Genomic DNA, 20,480 nt, shown 5'->3' on the forward strand with positions numbered 1-20,480 from the left:
CTGGGGAGGCTGGGGACATTTTACAAAGAACATTACAGCACAGGAACAGGCCCTTCAACCCTCCAAGCCTGCACTGACACATTTTGCCTTCCATATTAAAACTGTCTTCACTTACAGGATCCGTATTCCCCTGTTCCCTTCCTATTCATGCCTGCTGCTGGATGCTTCTTGAAAACTACAATAGTGTCTGCTTCCATTGTCTTTTCTGGCAGTGTGTTCCATGAACTCACCACCCTTTCCCCATGATAAACATGCCTCACATATCCCTTTTAAACACCCCCCTGACCCCTCCATCTTGAACCTGTGTCCCAGAGTAACTGACTCTTCCACCCTGAGAAAAGGCCTCATACTTTCCACCCTATCCATGCCATTCACAATCTTATAAACTTCTATAAGGTCGCCCCTCAACCTCCTGCATTCCAGTGAACACAAACCCAGTCTATCCAATCTTTCTTCACAGGTAAAATCCCCCATTCCAGACAACGTCCTGGTAAACATTTTTTGTCCCCTCTCTGAAGGATCCACATCAGAACTGTATGTGTTTTTCACTGCAGCATAGGAAATTGAGGGGTGACCTTGCTGAGGTTTATAAAATCATGACAGTGATTGATAAGGTGAATGACAAGGGTCTTTTCCCTCGTGTGGGGGAGTTCAGACTCAGGGCCATGTTTGTAAGGTCAGAGGAAAAAGATTTAAAGATTGAGGAGCAACTCTTTTTTCCCAGAGTGGTTTGTGATGGAATGAACTTCCAGACGAAGTAATGTATGTGGGCACAGTTACAATGTTTAAAAGATGCCAGCTCTTGATGCCAGTCGTTTTTTTTCTCCATTCTGTGCTACTGAATGCCCAAATTTCTGTGACATGCATTTCCGGAGGACTAACATGGCAAGGGAGTACATGTTAAATAGGAGGACCCTGGCAAGCACAGAAGATGAGACGGATCCTGGTTTGTGTGTTCCAGCCATCCGTGAAGGCAGCAGGATAGGCAGGTAAGGGAATTAAGAAGGGTCAAAGCCACTGAATACCTGAGCAGGGAGGTGTCATGTTGGAGCTTTACAGGATTTTGGTGAGACCACAGCTGGAATACTGTGTGCAGTTCTGGTCACCACATTATAGGAAGGATGTGATTGTACTGGAGGGGGTGCAAAGGAGAACCACCAGGACGTTGCATTAGATTGAGCATTGCCTAAACCTGCAGGAGTGTGTGTGTGTGTGTGTGTGTGTGTGTGTGTGTGTGTGTGGCTATGGTAACCCACCTAGCCTGCACATCCCTGGACATTATGGGCAATTCAGCATGGCCAATCCATCTAACTTGAACATGTTTGAAATTAGAGCACCCGAAGGGTACCCAAGCAGACAACATGCAAAACTCCACAAAGCCACCCAAGGCTGGAATCAAACTCTGGTTCCTGTGCTCCAGCAATGCTAACCTCTGAGTCACTCTTGGCCAGTGGAATGTTTTTTGGATCCATATCAACTTGCTGTGCTCAGATTCACAGCTTTATTATGAACGGTCAAATCACCATAATTCCAATTTCGCATCAGAGAGAGAGAGAGAGATGACGGGTGGTGAAGTTTGATTTAATTTGACTTACTATTGTCACTTTTTAACAAATAAATTCATGGGATGGGGGCACCGTTGGCCAGGCCAGTGTTTATTGCCCATCCCTAATAACCCAGAGGGCAGTTAAGAGTCACAGTACAAACAGGTCCTTCCCGTCTCCTGGTCCTCTCTTCATCCAAGGGTTACCCCTCCCACATTGTTGTGGGCTCAATGGAAGGTTCCTTCCTGAAAGAGCATCTCAGCCCAGGCTGGGGTGTGGGTTATTGGACTTGGCTGGCTCTGTGTCGCTCTGGTAGTAGGTTCTCCGATCGCGATCCTCTCCTTTACTTCACCCGGGCGACACTGGTCCAGGAACGGTCGGAGAGAAGCAGAGACCGCGGAAGGAAACGCCTGTAACCAGGCAGGCAGACAGGAGGGAGGTGAGCCCGGACTCCGAGAGTGAAACAACGGAACATTGGCTGGGTATCATCCAGACGAGGGCGGGAGGAGTTACTGAGAGAGACAAGGAGAGGGAGAGGAGTTACCGAGAGAGGGAGGAGAGGAGTTACTGAGAGAGACAGAGAGAGGGAGAGGAGTTAGTGAGACAGAGAGAGAGAGAGGGACGAGTTACAGAGGGACAGAAAGAGAGGAGGAACGAGAGAGGAGTTACTGAGGGAGAGGGATGAGTTAGTGGAGGAGAGGAATTACAAAGGGAGAGGGATTATAGAGGGAAAGGGATTACAAAGGGTTAACGGAGAGAGGGAGATGTGTTAAAGTGGAAGAGGAATTCCAGAGGGAGAGCAGTTCCAGGGGGGAGAGGGAGTGAAAGTTGGAGTCATTCGTTGAATCTTTGGGAATAGGAAAGACAAGAGTCGAACAAGGAGAGGGGACTGGCTGCTGCGACCTCTCCAGCAAATTGCAGCCACTCCTTCCCCATTGCCTGGTGGAGGCAGTGCTGTCCAGCACAGAGAGCATCCATTCTGCATTTGCCTATCGCCGGTAGGCTGGGTACACTGCCCTCTGGAAAGTGCCATGCCCAAGCTGAGCCAGCGTTGTGCCCACTGGTCGTGCCTCAGATCAGCGGTGTGTGTGCTCAGTGTGGTCTTGTTGTGCCAATGGCTGCTGGTCCAGAGAGGAGGGGGCCGGCTGACCCTCAGGCTGGTGAAACCAGGCGCCAGTCCAATGCAGGAACACCTCCTGCTGGTCGAGGAGAACTCCACCTGCTGGCAGATCATCCAGGGGGACAGGCAGGAGGTGGAAAGGGCCCTCCTCACCTCCATTACTATCTCCCTCAAGCACCAGGCCGTCACTGAGGGAGATTATCTGAACATGACCCGAAATTGCAGATCGTTTGTGAGGGCACGCAAGTATATCACTGTCCCCCGAGCCCTGAGGAGGAACACTTCCCCTTGGCTTACTCCATGGTCATCCACCAGAGCATTGAGATGTTCGAGAGGCTTCTACGGAGCATTTACGCCCCACAGAATGTCTACTGTATCCACGTGGACCGCAAATCCCCGAGTCAATTTCATGCGGCCGTTCGGGCCATCGCTTCGTGTTTCCACAATGTCTTTGTCATAGCCAAGCTGGAGTGGGTCACCTATTCTGGCTGGAGCAGAGTTCAGGCAGATCTCAACTGCATGAAGGAGCTGCTGGAGAGCCCTGTCCCCTGGAGGTACTTCATCAACGTGTGTGGCCAAGACTTCCCCCTGAAGACCAACCGGGAGATAGTCCGCAGCCTCAGAGCTCTGAACAGCTCCAATGTGATTGAGTCGGATCCTGCACCAGGGTTCAAAAAGGTAACCGCCTTCCTGGCTGCTGGGCCTCTCTTCATCCAAGTGTTTTCCATCCTCCCTCCCTCCAACATCTCTCTCTCTGTCTCTCCACCCCCACCCCCCCACCCAGTTCTTCACTCCTGCCTGTTACAAAGGGGAAACGGAAGGGTAACCCCTTTGTAACTCCTCTCCTTCTATAACCCCTCTCCCTTTTGTAATCCCTTTCCTCCACTAACTTATCTCTCTCCCTCAGTAACTCTTCTCTCTCCCTCTGTAACAAAAGAGAGACAGGGTTGTTAAAACAGTTCAATTGCATGGAGGGAGGTTCAGAATGTACAAAGGAATATAGGAGGAGTTGGAGAGTTGAGCTGCAAACAGAATAGAAGGGCAATTGACGTTTCAGGTCGGAAACATGCATCAGAACCCGGGGAGAGGAAGGGGCTGCAGAATGGGGGTGTGGGACTGGGAAAGGTAGGTGGGATGGCGATTGGTGGATGTAGGGAGAAGGTGGCTGTGATTGGACAGTGGGTGGAGTGGAGCAGATGGGTGGAAGGGAAGGTGGTCAGGTGAAAGAGTTGGGTTAGAAAGATGGGCTGAGCCTGGGATAAGGAGGGATATAGACTGATTACGAGAGTATACAGGAATGTAGATAGGTTAAGAGTGTAGGAGAAAATGAGGACTACAGATACTGGAGATCAGAGTCAAGCGTGTGGCACTGGAAAAGCACAGCGGGTCAGGCAGCATCTGAAGAATCAATGTTTTGGACATAAGCCCTTCATCAGGAATGAGGTTTGTGGACCAGGGGGCCGAGAGATAAGTGGGATGGGTGTGGGGCTGGGGGTGGTAGGTAGCTGGGAATGTGATTGAAGAAGGTATCGGGGGGGGGGGGGGGGAGGTGGAAAGTCAAGTGGACAGGTGGGAAGGAAGATAGACCAGTCAGGAGGGTGGTTCTGAGTTGGAGGCTTGGGACTGCGATAAGGTGGGGTGGGGAAATAATGAAACTAGTGAAATCAACATTGCAACCAGACGGATCAGGGTTCCAAGGTGGAATATCCAGGCGTCAGGACCTGCATTCCCTTGGTGGGAGGGGGAGTTAAAGTATTCAAGCACGGGGTGGTGGGGTTGGTTGGTGTGGGTGTCCCAGAGATGTTCTCTGAAACAATCTGCAAGTAAGAGTTCTGTCTCCCCGATGTAGAGGGCACCACATTGGGTGCAATGGATGCAGTAGATGACATTGGTGGAGGTACAAGTATATTTGTCAGATGTGGGAGGATCCTTTGGAGCCTTGGACGGCGGTGAGGGGGGAGGTGTGGGTGCAGGTTTTGCACTTTTCAGAGGTCAGGGAAGGTGGGTTGTTGAGGGGTGTGGATCTGACAAGGGAGTTGCAGAGGGAATAGTCTCTGAAATGCAAATGGAGTGCAGAGGGAAATATGTCCCTAATGGTGCGGTCTGTTTGTAAGTGGCAGAAGTGGTGGAGGATAATGCAATGTATCCGGATGTTGGTGGGGTAGAAGGTGAGGACCAAGGGGTTCGGTCCCTGTTGCGTTGGGAGGGGTGTGGTTCAAGGATGAAGGTACAGGATATTGAGCAGATGAACTGGAGGGCATTGTCAACCATGTGGGAGAGGAAGTTGTAGTTTTTGAGGTAGGACACCATCTGGGATGATCTGTGGTGGAATTGGTCCTCCTGGGAACAGATGCAGCAGAGGCAGAGAATAAGGGATAATGTTTTTACAGGGTCAGGGTGGGAGGAGGTGTATTCCAGGTAGCTGTGGGAGTTGATGGGTTTGGAGTAGATGTCTGGGGTAAGTCGGTTGCCAGAGATGGAGATGGAGATGGAGAGGTCCAGGAAGGGGAAGGAGGTGTCCGAGATTGTCCGGGTGAATTTGAGGTCAGGTTGGAAGGTGTTGGTAGAATTAGAATTAATGAACTTTTCAACCACCTCATGCAAATACGAGGTAGTGCCAATCCAGTCATCAATGTAGTGGAGGAAAAGGTGGGGAATGGTGCTGATGGATGAAGAGGCAGGCATATTTGGGGCCTATGTGGGTGATTATGGCTACCCCTTAAGAGTTAAGAGTGAACAAAAAAGAATGTAAGTTTGGTCAGAGCATGTAAAGGATTGTTCTTAGGTTGATAGTGAAATAGTCTCTCAAACTTGATTGAGTTTTTTGAAGAAGTAACAATGAGGATTGATGAGGGCAGAGCAGTAAATGTGATCTATATGGACTTCAGTAAGGCGTTCAACAAGGTTCCCCATGGGACACTGATCAGCAAGGTTAGATCTCATGGAATACAGGGAGAACTAGCCATTTGGATACAGAACTGGCTCAAAAGGTAGAAGACAGACGGTGGTGGTGGAGGATTGTTTTTCAGACTGGAGACTTGTGACCAGTGGAGTGCCATAAGGATCGGTGCTGGGCCCTCTACTTTTTGTCATTTATATAAATGATTTGGATGCGAGCATAAGAGGTACAGTTAGTACGTTTGCAGATGACACCAAAATTGAAGGTGTAGTGGACAGCGAAGAGGGTTACCTCAGATTACAACAGGATCTGGACCAGATGGGCCAATGGGCTGAGAAGTGGCAGATGGAGTTTAATTCAGATAAATGCGAGGTGCTGCATTTTGGGAAAGCAAATCTTAGCAGGACTTATACACTTAATGGTAAGGTCCTTGGGAGTGTTGCTGAACAGAGACCTTGGAGTGCAGGTTCATAGCTCCTTGAAAGCGGAGTCACAGGTAGATAGGTTAGTGAAAGCAATGTTTGGTATACACTCCTTTATTGATCAGACTATGGAGTACAGGAGTTGGGAGGTCATGTTGCGGATGTACAGGACATTGGTAAGCCCACTGTTGTAATATTGCGTGCAATTCTGGTCTCTTTCCTATTGGAAAGATGTTTGAAACTTGAAAGGATTCCAAAATGATTTACAAGGATGTTGCCAGGGTTGGAGGATTTGAGCTATAGGGAGAGGTGGAACAGGCTGAGGTGGTTTTCCCTGGAGTGTTGGAGGCTGAGGAGTGAGCTTATAGTGGTTCACCAAATTATGAGGGGCAAGGATAGGATAAATAGACAAAGTCTTTTCCCTGGGGTCGGGGAGTCCAGAACTAGAGGGCATAGGTTTACGGTGAGAGGGAAAAGATATAAAAGAGACCTGAGGGGCAACATTTTCATGGAGAGTGTGGTATGTGTATGGAATGAGCTGCCAGAGGATGTGGTGAAGACTGGTACAATTGCAACATTTAAGAGGCATTTGGATGGGTATATTAAGAGGAAGGGTTTGGAGGGATATGGGCCGGGTGCTGGCAGGTGGAACTGGATTGGGTCGGGATATCTGGTCGGACCGAAGGATCTGTTTCCATGCTGTACATCTCTGTGACTGTAAGTGGGTACTGCAGATGCTGGAGATTACAGTCAAGATTAGAGCAGTGTTGAAAAAGCACAGCAGGTCAGGCAGCATCAGAGGAGCAGGAAACCCCTACATCAGGAATAACTTCACAGAGGCCATTATCCAGTCACCAACTCACCATTTTGTTTACACATGGAGTCCTTGACACGGATCCAGCTTCCTCAGAGCCAGCTCAGAGTGAACAGAACATCTGATCGTCTTGTTTATTTTTTTTCGGAAGCAGCCTCAGGAGTAGCAGTCGAAGTGGTCCCCAGGTGTAGGTAGGCCCAGGCAGCAGCAGCAGGGGTGCAGGCGAGGTCCAGGCTTCAGTAGCAAGAGCAGGCCCAGACTATAGCAGCAGTGGTGGTAGTAGCTGCCTGTGCAGCTGAGCACAGCTTCAAATTAACAGAAATAAGCAGAAAGAAACCCCAGAAAACAATCACAACAAACCATGAAAAAAAATTAAAAATAAACTGCTCCTCAGTAGGAAGACACCAACAGCAGCACATAAGACACACTGAGGCTGTTTCGAAGTCAGTCTCCTCAAGAGGATTGAAGAGTCCTTCATATGCTGATCCAGCTCCCCTAGAGCCAGCTCTCAGTGAGCAGATCCCTTGACATGCCTGTTTATTTTTCTTCCACTTCCACCCGACAGCAGTCATACTTATTTTTCCCTTGTACCCATGTCATGTGTGTTGGTGTCAGATGCAGTGAAAAACAAGTGTGTAAACCTTAATTTATGTGGGAAATAGAACTCACTCACTTCAATAATTTCAGTCCAAGACAAGATCTGCAGCAGCAGTATCATCTGATATACTCTTGCAAGAGTGGTGTCTACAAGGTAGGCACACAGTCCAAAACCTTGAAACAATTCATTTCCCTTTCCCTCCTCCCACTACTCTAAACCCAGTGCCCATTGCTCTTGTTTATCTCTTGCCTTATCTGGCCTTGTGCGTAACAGTACAGGTTTTGCTTGGCCATTTCACCACATCCCTCTGTGGTCTATTGTTAGCGTATATATCCTCCTTCACTGCCATCTGCTTCCTTGCTTGCTAAAGCAACATTTCCTCTCATTCTTCATCCACGCTGAGCCTTATGACCTCTTGATTGTGGTTTTTTTGTTTTTGCAGAAGTGGGAAACAGATGCTTATAACTGTTTGTACAAGTATATCTAGCTTAACCTACACTCCCCTTCCTCTTTCATGATTCAGCTTTGTGATTTTCACAGACAACATTAATAATTGCTCCTCACAATTTATATTCCATCACCAGGAAGAAAGGAAACAGACAGTCCTGTTTATTTATATTTTATTAAACAATTCACAGTTTATACAAACAATTACATTTACAGCTGTATACAGAGAAACAGCAATTTTACAAGGGAGGGGAATGACAAAGCCAAGCCCCAAACCTTGACATTCAACCGGTTTTCAGGGAAATGAAGACAAACCTCAAACCCCAGTTTCAATCATTACCAACAGTAACATTGACATTCATACATATAAGACATTCCAACTGTGTAAGAAACAGTCCATACAATACAGACCCCCAAAAAACCAGCAAGTCTTCCCACCCCCCACCCCAATCCCTCCCACCTTCCGGCCGCTCTAAGGCAGCCCGCCCCTACATACCTTCCGGCTCTCGATCCGCCCTGACACACCTTTCGACCACCTCGAGGACAGCCTGCCCCGTTACCCGCCTGGGGCAGCAGCGCTGAGGACTGCTTCTGGCTCTCTGTCTGCCCCTACTTACCATTGGGTTCTCATCACCCCAATGCACCGTCCGGCCAGTGGACTACGCCGACACACCTTCCGGCACCTCTAGGACAGCCCATCCCCTTCCCAGGGAAGGACAGCGTGCAGGGTAGCCCACAAGCCTTCCGGATCTCAGCCTGTCCCTGTGCGCCTTCTGGCTCTTGGCTGCTCTGAGACATCTTCCCACCACCTGTAGGACAGCCCATCCAGATGACCCCTTCTCAGGACGACTGCACTCAGAATGGCCTACTCACCTACTGGCTCTAGGGGCAACTGGCATCAGGGTGGCCTACCCACCCTCTGGTTCTCGGGGTGACAGCTTTCAGGACGACCCATGAACGTCCCAGCTCACAGTAAGGCCTGCCAGACCCAGGGACACACAAGACAGTGCAGGTGATAAGCCCAACAAGAAACACAATCGAGTTAATTGTGAAAAAACAGAGTCCTTTCTGGTACACAGAGACTAAATATAGAGTCTTCAAAAAAATAGAGTTCTCAGGAACAGAGTCCACTCCAGTTTACAACATGTGTTGTCAGAAATAGAGTCCACTGCTAAAAACAAGGTCTACAACCAAGGGCAGAGGCCACTCCCAAAGGCAGCAAATGCACACCCCACAGCACACAGGTGTTCAGTCTCCATGGAGTCCTGGCACATCCTTGGAGAGCCAGGCCCACTCACAGGAACACAGTACATTGTAAAGGTGGTTAACTCACAGGGGTTTTGGTCCACTCCTGAAGGGAAGGTCTTCTCCCAAATTCCAGGATACAGCAAGTGTCTTGTTGGGTCTGCATTATCTGCACTTTTTAACGTAACAGGATTGTCTTATGCATAAATGTCATTGTTGCTGTCTTTTCATATTTGAAACTGGGATTTGTGGTTTGTCCTCAATTCCCTGTAAACTTGTTGAACGGTAAGGTTTGGGGCCTAGCTTTGCTGCTCCTCTCCCTTGTAAAATTGCTGATGTATACAGCTGTAAATGTTAACTGTTGTGCAGTAACCTCTTTTTTGTACTTGTTTAATAAAATAAACAGGGGAATGCTCCTCTCCCTTGTAAAATTACACACACACAGGTGTTCAATCTTTAGAAGCCCAGTCTCAGGGCTGGGCCTCCCCATAGGAACAGGTCCTCTGGTAAAATGTATGTCTTCCACAAGGGCTCAGTCCAAACAGTGAGGACACATACAAAAAACAAAACTAGAGTCCAAAGGCTAAGCCCTACCACAAAATTAACATTATCCTTTTCTTAAAAGTGAAGAAGAGTAACACAGACTATAACCAGTCAGTGAAACAACAGTCCCCTAATGAGAACTGAGTTACACCTGAAACACAGTCTGTGCATCAGGAGTTTAACAATCAGTCCTCCCTAAAGGAATGCCAGTTAACAAACTGGCTAAATAATTCAGCCAGTTCAGGAATCAGGTTTCCCCCACACAAAAAACAAGCAGAAACCAACAGTAACACACTGACTGTGACCCAGCCAGCACAGAGTCAGTCCCCTCAATCAAGAAGACCTCTGAATCTCCTGTTTATAAATTTTGTTAAACAGTTACAAAACAATTTACAAAAACAGTTAACATTTACAACTGTACACAAGAGATAGCAATTTTATAAGGGAGAGGAGCATTCCCCTGTTTATTTTATTAAACAAGTACAAAAAAGAGGTTACTGCACAACAATTAACAGTTACGGCTGTATACAACAGCAATTTTACAAGGGAGAGGAGCAGCAAAGCTAGGCCCCAAACCCTACCGTTCAACCAGTTTACAGGGAATTGAGGACAAACCACAAATCCCAGTTTCAAATATGAAAAGACAGCAACAATGACATTTATGCATAAGACAATCCTGTTACGTTAAAAAGTGCAGATAATACAGACCCAGCAAGCCCCCGTCCCTCCCACCTTCCGACCACTCTCAGGCAGCCCGCCCCTACACACCTTCCGGCTCTCGGTCCGCCCTGACACACCTTGCCACCACCTCTCGGACTGTCCGCCCCAGTACCCACCTGGGGTGACAGCGCTAAGGACGGCTACCCACCTTCTAGCTCTCGGTCTGCCCCTACGTACCATTGGGCTCTCACCCACCCCGATGGGCCATCTGGCCAATGGCTATCCTGGCACATCTTTCGGCCACCTCTAGGACAGCCCGTCCCCTTCACTGGGACGACATCTTGCAGGGCAGCCCACAAGCCTTCTGGATCTCAGCCCGCCCCTACACGCTTTCTGGCTCTTGGCTGCTCTGATACAGCTTTCGGCCACCTCTAGGACAGCCCGTCCCGATTACCCCTTTTCGGGACAATAGTGCTCAGAACGGTCTACCCACCATCTAGCTCTTGGGGAGACTGTCATCAGGGTGGCGTACCCACCCTCTGGCTTTCGGGACAGCCTACCAACCTTCAGGTTCACAGGATGGCCTACCCACCCTCCGGCTCTCAGGGTGACAGCTTTCAGGACGACCCACGAGCCTCCCAGCTCACAGTAAGACCTGCCAGACCCAGGGACATGCAAGACAGTGCAGGTGATAAGCCCAACAAACCATATGACACTTAATTACCATCAAACAAAGTCCTTTTTAGTCCAGAGTCTATTAACACAGACATTTTTCTTCAAAATGTAGAGTCCATTTCCAGACCTGAGGGGTGGAGAGAGTGCCACATAAGGCCTTGATGAGACCACATCAGAATTAGTCTGTACATTTTTCTCTCATTTAAAACATAAAATAATTACATTGACAGCAAGTTTCACCTGCCTTTTTCCTGGGAATTAAGGGTTTATCTTATGAAGGAAGGTTGAACAAATTGGCTTTTACACATTTAAGTTTGGAAATCTGAGAGATCTTTTTGAAATGTATAAATTTCTCTAAGGGGACATGATAAGGTGGTTGATGGGACATTGCTTTCTCTTGTAGGTTTGACAAGATGTTCTGTAGAATAAGATACCGTCAGAGTCCTACAGCACCGAAACATACCCTTTCGTCCAACTCATCCATGCCAACCAGGTATCCTAATTGGAACAAGTCCCCTTATCCTGTGTTTGGTCCATATCCCTCTAAACTTGTCCTATTTATGTCGTCTGTTAAATCTTGTGATTGTACCCACTACAACAATTCTTTTTGGCAACTTGCTCCATATTTGCACCACCCTCAGGTCTCACCTTAAACCTATGCCCTCTGGGTTTGGACTCCCTCATCCTGGGGCTATTCACTTTTATTGATTTCCCCCACAATTTTATAAACCTCTATATGGTCACCCTTCACCCTCCAATACTCCAGTGAGAAAAGTCCTAGCCTATCTAGCCTCTCCTTATAACTAAAACCCTGCAGTCCTGGCAACATCTTTGTAAATCTATTCTGCATCCTTTGCAGTTTAACAACACCCTTCTAACAGCAGGGCGATCACAAATTTACCCAGTACTCCAAAAGTGGCCTCACCAATGCCTTGCAGAATTATTTTCCCCTGAGAGGGCTGTTGCACTGTGTAAATCTCTTCTGTACGAAGTTGTGAAGGCTGAGTTGATGAAGTTGTGAAAGGGTGAGCAAGGTGACCTTTTTTTAAAAAAAAAATAAGGACCCCGGGACAAACGATAGAAATGTGGAATTGAAATTGCAACCAGAAGAGCAGTGATCTTCTTGAATGGTGGAGCAGACTTGAAGGGACGAATGGCTGACTTATGCTATGATAGTGGTGGAGACAGGTTATGCCTTAGTTCAAATAAAGAGTAGGGAGTTTTCTGACCACTCAGCTAAGGGCTTTGGTGTCCCTCCTGATAACATGAACCTTGAAGTTAATCTCCCTCTGCGCCAGTCACAGAATTAAAGAATTCTTGCGGAAGGATGCCATTCAGCCCATCGTGTCTGTAATTATTCCACATCTAGTACCAATCTCCTGCATTTCCACATTCAGCTCTGGCAACATCTTGTAAATCTTTTCTGAACCTTTTCAAGTTTCACAACATCCTTCCTATAGCAGGGAGACCAGAATTGCATGCTGTATTCCAGAAATTGCCAAACCAATGTCCTGTTCAGCCACAGCATGACCTCCCAACTCCTACACACAACGCACTGACCAATAATGGCAAGTGTAGCAATCGACTTCTTCACTACCCTGTCTATCTGCGTCTCCTTTTTCAAGAAACTATGAATCTGCATTCCACGATCCCTTGTTTCATCATCACTCCCTAGACTTTACCATGAAGTGTATTATTCCTGCCCTGATTTGCCTTTCCAAAATGGAGCACCTCACATTTAATCGACATTAAACTCCATCTGGCACTCCTCGGCCTATTATCCCATCTGATCAAGATCCCGTTGTGCTCTGAGGTTGACTTGAAATATTACTCTGGATGTAGGTTTGCTCGTTAAGCTGGAAGGTTCATTTTGAGATGTTTTGTCACCATACTAGGCAATATCTTCAGCGAACCTTCCAACTCAGCCAGCAAACCTACATCTAGAACCTCAACCTGAACTACAAACCTTCTCAAACCTTGCTAATATATTACTGTCATGTATAATCGAGTTACAGTAAAAAAATGTTGTCTTATGTGCTTTACAGTCAGATATTGATCGGTTAAGTTGGCAAAAATGTTGGCAAATGGAGTGCAATGTGGGAAAATGTGAAGTTGTTCATTTGGAAGGGAAATCAAAAGAATAGAATATTATTTAAATGGAGAAAGCTTCAGAAAGCTGCAACACAAAGGGACTCAGGGGAACTAGTGAATGAAACGTGGAAAGCTTGCACACGAGGGCAGCAGGTAATTGGGAAGACTAATGGAATGTTGGACAAAAACAGAAATTTCTGGAGAGACTCAGCAGGTCGGGTAGCATTCATGGAGAGAAAACAGAGTCAATGTTTCGAGTCTGGTGACCTTTCTTTAGAACTGAAGTGGAATGTTTGCCCTTATTTGAAGGGGGGTTGGAGTATAAAAGTCAGGAAGTCTTACTGCAACTGTGCAACGTGCTTGTGAGAGCACATCTGGAAGACTGTGAGCACTTCTGGTCACCATATTTCAGAAAACATGTTGTTTCATTGGAGGAAGTTAAGAGAATGTTCAGTGGGATGGCCCCATTATGGAGGGATTGTCTTAAAAACAAAAGGCTAAACAGGAATCTACTCACTGGAGTTTAGAAGAATGAGAGGTGACCCCATTGAAATGAACAGGATTAAGGGGCTTGACTGGGTAAATGTTGAAAGGATGGTTCTCCTCATGGGAGAGTCCAGGTCCGGGGGGGGGGGGGGGGGGGGGGGGTTATTGTCTCAGAATAAAGGGGCACCAGTTTAAGATTGAGATGAGGTGGAATTTCCTCTCTCAGAAGGTTGTGAATCTTTGGAATTCCTAGCCACAGAGAGCTGTCCTTGTATATATTGAAGGCTCAGATTCTTGCTCAGTTGAGGAATTAAGCGTTACTGGGATACGGCAAGAACATGGACTTGAGGAATGTTGAATCAGCCACGATCTGAGTGAAGCTGGCTTGAGGGACCAAATGGCCGACTCCTGTCCCGACTTGTTAATGGTCTTACATTTACTGATGAAACTGTTCAAAGATGTTATCGCACAACTCTGGAGCAGAAGCGACTTGAACCTGGGTCTCCGAGGCTCACACTGCATGGATCCTAGTTTACTTTGTATCATGCATTTGACATTCATGCTGGTAGTTATGGCTGCAATTCGCACCAACCTGCCTTAGATCAAATTAATGAAGCGAAGTCAGTGCAGGTTTTCAAAAGGTAAGTCTCCAACCTCGCATCATGCATTGATGAAGTAGCTGAGAATTTGAATGCAGAGAATATTGTCTGAACTGGATTCAATGAAGTGTTTCACTAGGCACTAGATAAAAATGGCTGGACAACAAAATTGACAACACAAGCCCTGATTCATGGATCATGTTTTGGACGAGAGGTTGGTAGGTTGGTAGGTGGGAATGATCCACACAGCTGGGACATATAAACATCAAGACCCGGAGGAGGAGAAGATGATTTGGCCCTCAATGAGGCCCACCATACTATATGATCATGGCTAATTCTCTATCTCAATGCCATACTACCGCTTTCTCCCCATGCCTTTGATGCTTTTGAAAACTAAATATTTGTTAATCGCATTCTTGGATATATTCAATGACTCAAACTCCACAGCTTTCTGTGGTACAGAATTCCATAACTTCACTATCCTGTAAGTTAAATGTTTCCGTATCTCAGCCTTAAATAGACGACTGCTTTTATTCAATATGTCAGTGATATCAATCTTGGAGTATGTGGCAGAATGCCCATATTCGGGGCAATGATAAACCTGGAGGATTGGCAAATGGTGAGGATGATGTGAATTGTCCAGAGTCACCACAATGAACAGACAGCATCCAGTCAGTGGTGAATACAGAAGAGTGTAAGGTGCTATGTTTTGGGAGAAGGATGTGGAGAGGTAATAGAAATGTAATGGCACAATCGTAAAGAGTGCGCAGGATTAGAGGGATCTGGCGATAAACATTCATCAACATTAGAAGATGGGGGAGGCCATAAGAGGGTAGAAAAGCAGAAGGCTTCATAAATAGAGGCATTGATGCCAATAAATGGTTGAGTTATGCTGCATGTCGAATTGGTTTAGCCCCAGTTGGATTGTTGTGGTCATTTCCGGTGACTATGAAACGATGTGAGGGCCCTCAGGACAGGGAGGAGATTTCGCAGAATGGTGCCAGGGTTTAAGTTGGATGGCACAGTTGGAAAGGTCAACGATGCTCCCATTGGAACAAAGGAGATTGGGGTGAGGTTTATTCAATGGGTACAGGATGAGCACTCGGTAATGAAGACAAGGAAATATACTTCACTGTTCACCGATTGTCCAAGTGCAATGGAATTCAGATGTAAGTTTTTGGGTTAGAGGCATGGTGGGGAGATCTGAGGAATTGAAACGTAAATGAAGCCTAAACTACATTTGTATGAGATGATGGCAAGTTCCGATGTAAGTTGGAAAAAAAAATCTGCTCCCATACATACAAGGAACAAGAGTAGGCCATTGGCCCTTTTGATCCTGTTCCACCATCCACATTCCTGCATATCATCTATCCTCCCCTTGGTAACCAAGGATCCATATCTCCCATGCATGATGCCACAAGGACCGAGGATAAAAGATATCTTTTGACACAATGTAAATAAAGTGTCTTGTGTCTTGCGAAAGGGGTGGCACGGTGGCTCAGTGGTTAGCACTGTTGCCTCACAGCGCCAAAGACCTGGGTTCAATTCCAGCCTTGGGCGACTGTCTGTGTGGAGTTTGCACATTCTCCCCATGTCTGCTTGGGTTTCCTCCAGGTGCTCTGGTTTCCTGCCACAATCCACAAAGATGTGCAGGCCAGGTAGATTTGTCGTGCTAAATTGCCCATAGTGTTCGGGTACATTAGTCAAGGGTAAATATCGGGTAGGATAATGGGTGTGGATGGGTTGCTCTTCAGAGGATTGGTGTGGACTTGTTGGGCCAAATGGCCTGTTTCCATACTGTAGAGAATCTAATGTGTGGTGTCCTTCACTCTGAGGGAGGAGCTTTGGATTCAAGTCCTACTCCAGGAGCTGATGGCCATAGGAAGGTGTCTTCATTGCTTTTGTGAGACACTCAAGTGTATGGGCCAAGTGCTGCAAAATGGGATGAGAATAGTTCGAAGCTGGTCTTTTTGACCAGTGCAGACACGATGGGCTGAAGGGCAACTTATTATTTTGATGCTCTAAACCTCAATAACCAGAGAGTATGGAGTTACAGCATCATACAGTATGGAACAGACCCTTCAGTTCAACCTGTCTGCGCTGACCAGTCATCCCAATCTGACCTAGTCCCATTTGCCAGCCTTTGGCACATATCTCTCTAACCTATTCCTATTCATGTCCACATCTAGATGCCTTTTAAATATTGTCATTGTACCAGCCGCATCCACCACCTCTTGGTAGCTCATTCCAAGTACACATCACCCACTGCATTAAAAAGTAACCCCTCAGGTCTTTCCCCTCTCAACTTAAACCTATGCTTCTAGTTTTGGACTCCCCCACCCTTGGGAAAAGACCTTTGGCTATACAGCCGACCTGGAAGGAATCAAAATGGGGCAAGAACAGAAAAGGAGGTCAGCTAAACAATTCTAAGCAGCAACAGAAAAGTGCAGCCAAGCACGTATGTAAGCGAGCTAGCTTACTGAAACTGGCTCCCGTTAAGTGAGAAGGCAGGAAGACCGAAACAACACTGAACAGGTGTTGTACAAGTTTAAGGTCAATGATCTAATGCTAAACATCACGTACCTAGATCAGGATCTGATTGATCAGTTGTGTTGCTAAGGCTTGGAATCAAAATGTAATTCGTGAAAAGGGAATGCTGATTTGTCTGTAAAAGTGTGTTTGCAGCTTCCTGTTTCAGACTCTCCAGACAAGGGTGGGCTTTGACCCGGCTGGTTGAGTCTTCTTGCATGTATGTGATAAAGGAAGCTGTGTGAAGTGCACTATCATCCGGCTGATCATTTCAACATCGATCCATGCTCCTCCTGATTTTATGAACATCTGTAAGGATACCCCTCAGCGTCTGACCCTCCAGGGAAAATAGCCCCAGCCTATTCAACCTCTTACTGTAGCTCAAGCCCTCCAATCTCGGCAACATCCTGGTAAATCTTTTCTGCACCCTCTCAAGTTTAACAACATCCTTTCTTTCGAAGGGCGACCAGAATTGTATGCAGTATTTTAAAAGTGGCCTCACCAATGTCCTCGACAGACAATAGATCACACTTGGTAATGGCAAATGCATATCAGAGATAGTCAAAGATATTCCTACTTATGGACAATAGGTGCAGGAGTAGGCCATTCAGCCCTTCGAGCCAGTATCACCATTCATTATGATCATGGCTCATCATCCACAATCAGTATCCTGTTCCTGCCTTATCCCCATAACCCTTGATTCCACTATCTTTCAGAGCTCTATCCATCTCTGTTACAGCTGCAACATTACATCCCAACTCCTATACTCAATGCCCTGACCAATGAAGGTAAAGGTATCAAACACCTACTTCACAACCCTGTCTATCTGCAATGCAACTTTCAAAGATCTATATCCCTGCACACCATGTCCTTCTCTCTAAGGCAAAAGCTCTGTGTTCAAGTCCCACTCCAGGAGTTGATGACCACAGGAAAGTGTCTCCATTGCACTGGTGAGGCATGAAAGGCAATGTTCCCAGTGCTGGAAAATGAGACTGGAGTAGCAAGGAGCCTGTTTTGCCAGCGCAGACACGATGGGCTGAAGGATCTATTTTTCGGGTGCTCTCAATCTTTATGACCAGAGGGCACAGTTTGAAGTGTATTTTTGGAGCCAGATCCACTGAGGTTTAGAGTTTGAGGATGAGTTTTATGTTTGCTCAGCGAATGAGCATTGGGAGATGGTTTGGGAGGCAGGGATATGGGGAAATTGGCAGGTGACTGGCACTAGGCAATAGGAGTGAGAAAGGCCTGAGGGGCTGAATGGCCTTGTTCTCCACTGTAAGGTGAGTAACTGAGAGAAGGAGTGTGCATGGATCTTGCTGGAGCTGGGGGCGAGGAGAGTGCAGAGGAGTTGGGGAGGGAAAAAGCCATAGGCGAAGTTGAAAAGCTATCATTTCTACTTTCTCGTCTCTCTCACTCCCTCTTGCGCTTGCCTTTTAGAAACGTTGGCAATACCACCACGATACCCTCGACCAAGTCGTCTTGACGGCGCAACTGAAAGACCAGCTGAACATCAGCCCCTCCATCTTCGTGGGCAGTGCCTACTTCATGGCCTCCAGAGAGTTTGTTGGCCATGTGTTTGACAGTGCCGAGATCCAGGCCTTCCTCAAGTGGTCGGAGGACACCTACAGCCCGGACGGGCATGTGTGGGATACCCTGCGCAGAATGCCCAATGTACCAGGCTCCATCCCCTACACCCAAGCAGCCACCAGGACACTTGGCCGGGCAGTAAAGTGGTCCTTTGAGGCTGGTGACATTGCGAGGGGTGCCCTATACCCTCCCTGCACGGGAAGGTATCGCCACTTGGTTTGTGTGTATGGGGTAGGAGATCTACATCGGGTGGTCCGTCAGAGATGTTTCTTTGCAAATAGGTTTGACCTCAACATGGACAACACGGCAGTACAGTGCATGGAGGAATATCTCCGAAACAGGACACTTGGTAAAACTGGGGCTGGGTTAGAGGTTGGGACAGAGTAAACCTCGGTGATGGTGGTAGGGGTGGTGGGTGAGACATCGGAAACACTGAGAGACTGGGCACTGTGAAACTGGGCACTGTGAGACTGTATACTATAACACTGGCTGCTGTGGAGGCCAGGCACAGTGAGACTGCATACTGTAACATGGCCACTGTAACACGAGACAGTGTGAGGCTGGGCACTATAGTGTTGGGCACTGTGGAGATTGGATACCTTAATACTATCCACTGTAACACTGGGCACTGTGAAACTTAGCACTGTAACATTAGTCACTGTAAGAGTCAAAATGTGTGGTGCTGGAAAAGCACGGCAGGTTAGGCAGCATCCAAGGAGCAGGAGAACCGATATTTCAGGTATAAGCCCTTCATCACAAATGTGGAGGAGTAAGGGGGTTGAGAGATAAATAGAGTGAGGGTGGGGCTTTTGGGGAAGGTAGCTGAGAAGGTGCTCAGTAAATCTAGCTGGGGGGGGTAATTGTGATTGATCGGTGGGGAAGGTCAAACATATAGTTAGGAAGGAAGATGGACAGGTCAAGAGGGGAGAGCCGACTTGGAGGGTTGGATCTGGGATGAGGTGGGGGGAGAGGAGAGATTTGGAAACTAGTGACGTCAATCTTGATGCCATGTGGTTGAGGGTCCCAAGGCAGAAGATGAGGTGTTCTTCCTCCAGTCATCAGATAACTTAGATTTGGTGGTGCAGGAAGTGTCATTTTGGAGTGGGAGGGGGAGTTGAAGTGGTTGGCCACAGGTCGATGGGGTTACTTGTGCCCAGTCTCACAGGGACACATCCACCAATAATCTCAACACTGCACGTGTGGACACTGCATTACTGGAACACTGCACGAGTGGGCATTGCATTACTGGAACACTGCACAAGTGGGCACTGCATTACTGAAACACTGTATTACTGGAACACTGCACGAGTGGACACTGCATTACTGGAACACTGCACGAGTGGGCATGCACAGCTGGACACTGCAAGACCAGTGTTGTGACCATCACTATTTTTTTATTTTTCTCATTTTGGTTTGGAACTGAGTCCAAATTGAGAATTGAACTTTGAACAGTGGCTAGTTCTTCTTTAAAAAAAACTGGAGAGCCAAAAGACTGATGTTTGCTGTTAGAATCTGGCCAGGAAAGATAATGCAGGTGAATTACTGCTCTCTGAACACAGCAGACGCTTCAGCACCGAGATGTAGTTCTGCTCAGGGACTGACAGCTGGATGGATATTGAATGGGTCAATCAGTAAGAAGAATGCTGCCAGGCAGGTAACCACAGAGAATGGTGAGAAAGAAAGCAAAAACCATGAGTGACCTCGCTCTGACTGGATTTTGGGCTTGGAGGAAGTGCTTCTTTGGAAGTTGCTGGACTGGTCTGATCTTCTTTTTGGTTTGACTTTGTCTAGTTATTTCCCCAGTTGTTAACTTGTTAAAAGATCTGAGATGAGAATGTGAGTCGTCGGGAATGAGTATTAGTCTCCATAGTTCTGCAGAATTTGTTCGCATTGATTGGTGACTTTAAATTCAAACATGGTGTACAGTTCTTGTGCCTGTAATACAACCCCAGCATAAAGGATTTCATGATGGCCTATTATTTATCATTGAAACTGTTATCAACTGGCAATTTAAAATTTTAAACAATTTTATATCTTAATTGTCTGCTGGTGTGCGAATTGGGGGGGGGGGGAGGGGAGGGGGGTGCATGGGTTTATGATCATCTGTGTTCTGCATAGTGACATAAACAGAAATTAACAATCTATTAAGTTATAAACTTGACATCCAAGATCTGTTATTTGTAAATTCTGGTAAGGAACAATTGAACGATTTTGTAGGTCA

At 47.0% G+C, this 20,480-nt stretch overlaps 1 protein-coding gene across 1 annotated transcript; it reads left to right on the forward strand.

Moving 5' to 3' along the window:
• Positions 1-2,575: 2,575 nt before the first annotated feature.
• Positions 2,576-18,646, forward strand: LOC140454401 (beta-1,3-galactosyl-O-glycosyl-glycoprotein beta-1,6-N-acetylglucosaminyltransferase 3-like). The gene is given in 3 exon segments (XM_072549097.1): positions 2,576-2,924; positions 2,927-3,342; positions 18,110-18,646. Coding segments are annotated over 3 exon segments (1,302 nt in total).
• Positions 18,647-20,480: the final 1,834 nt, after the last annotated feature.

Source organism: Chiloscyllium punctatum, chromosome 29, assembly GCF_047496795.1.
Source record: "Chiloscyllium punctatum isolate Juve2018m chromosome 29, sChiPun1.3, whole genome shotgun sequence".
NCBI lineage: Eukaryota > Metazoa > Chordata > Chondrichthyes > Orectolobiformes > Hemiscylliidae > Chiloscyllium > Chiloscyllium punctatum.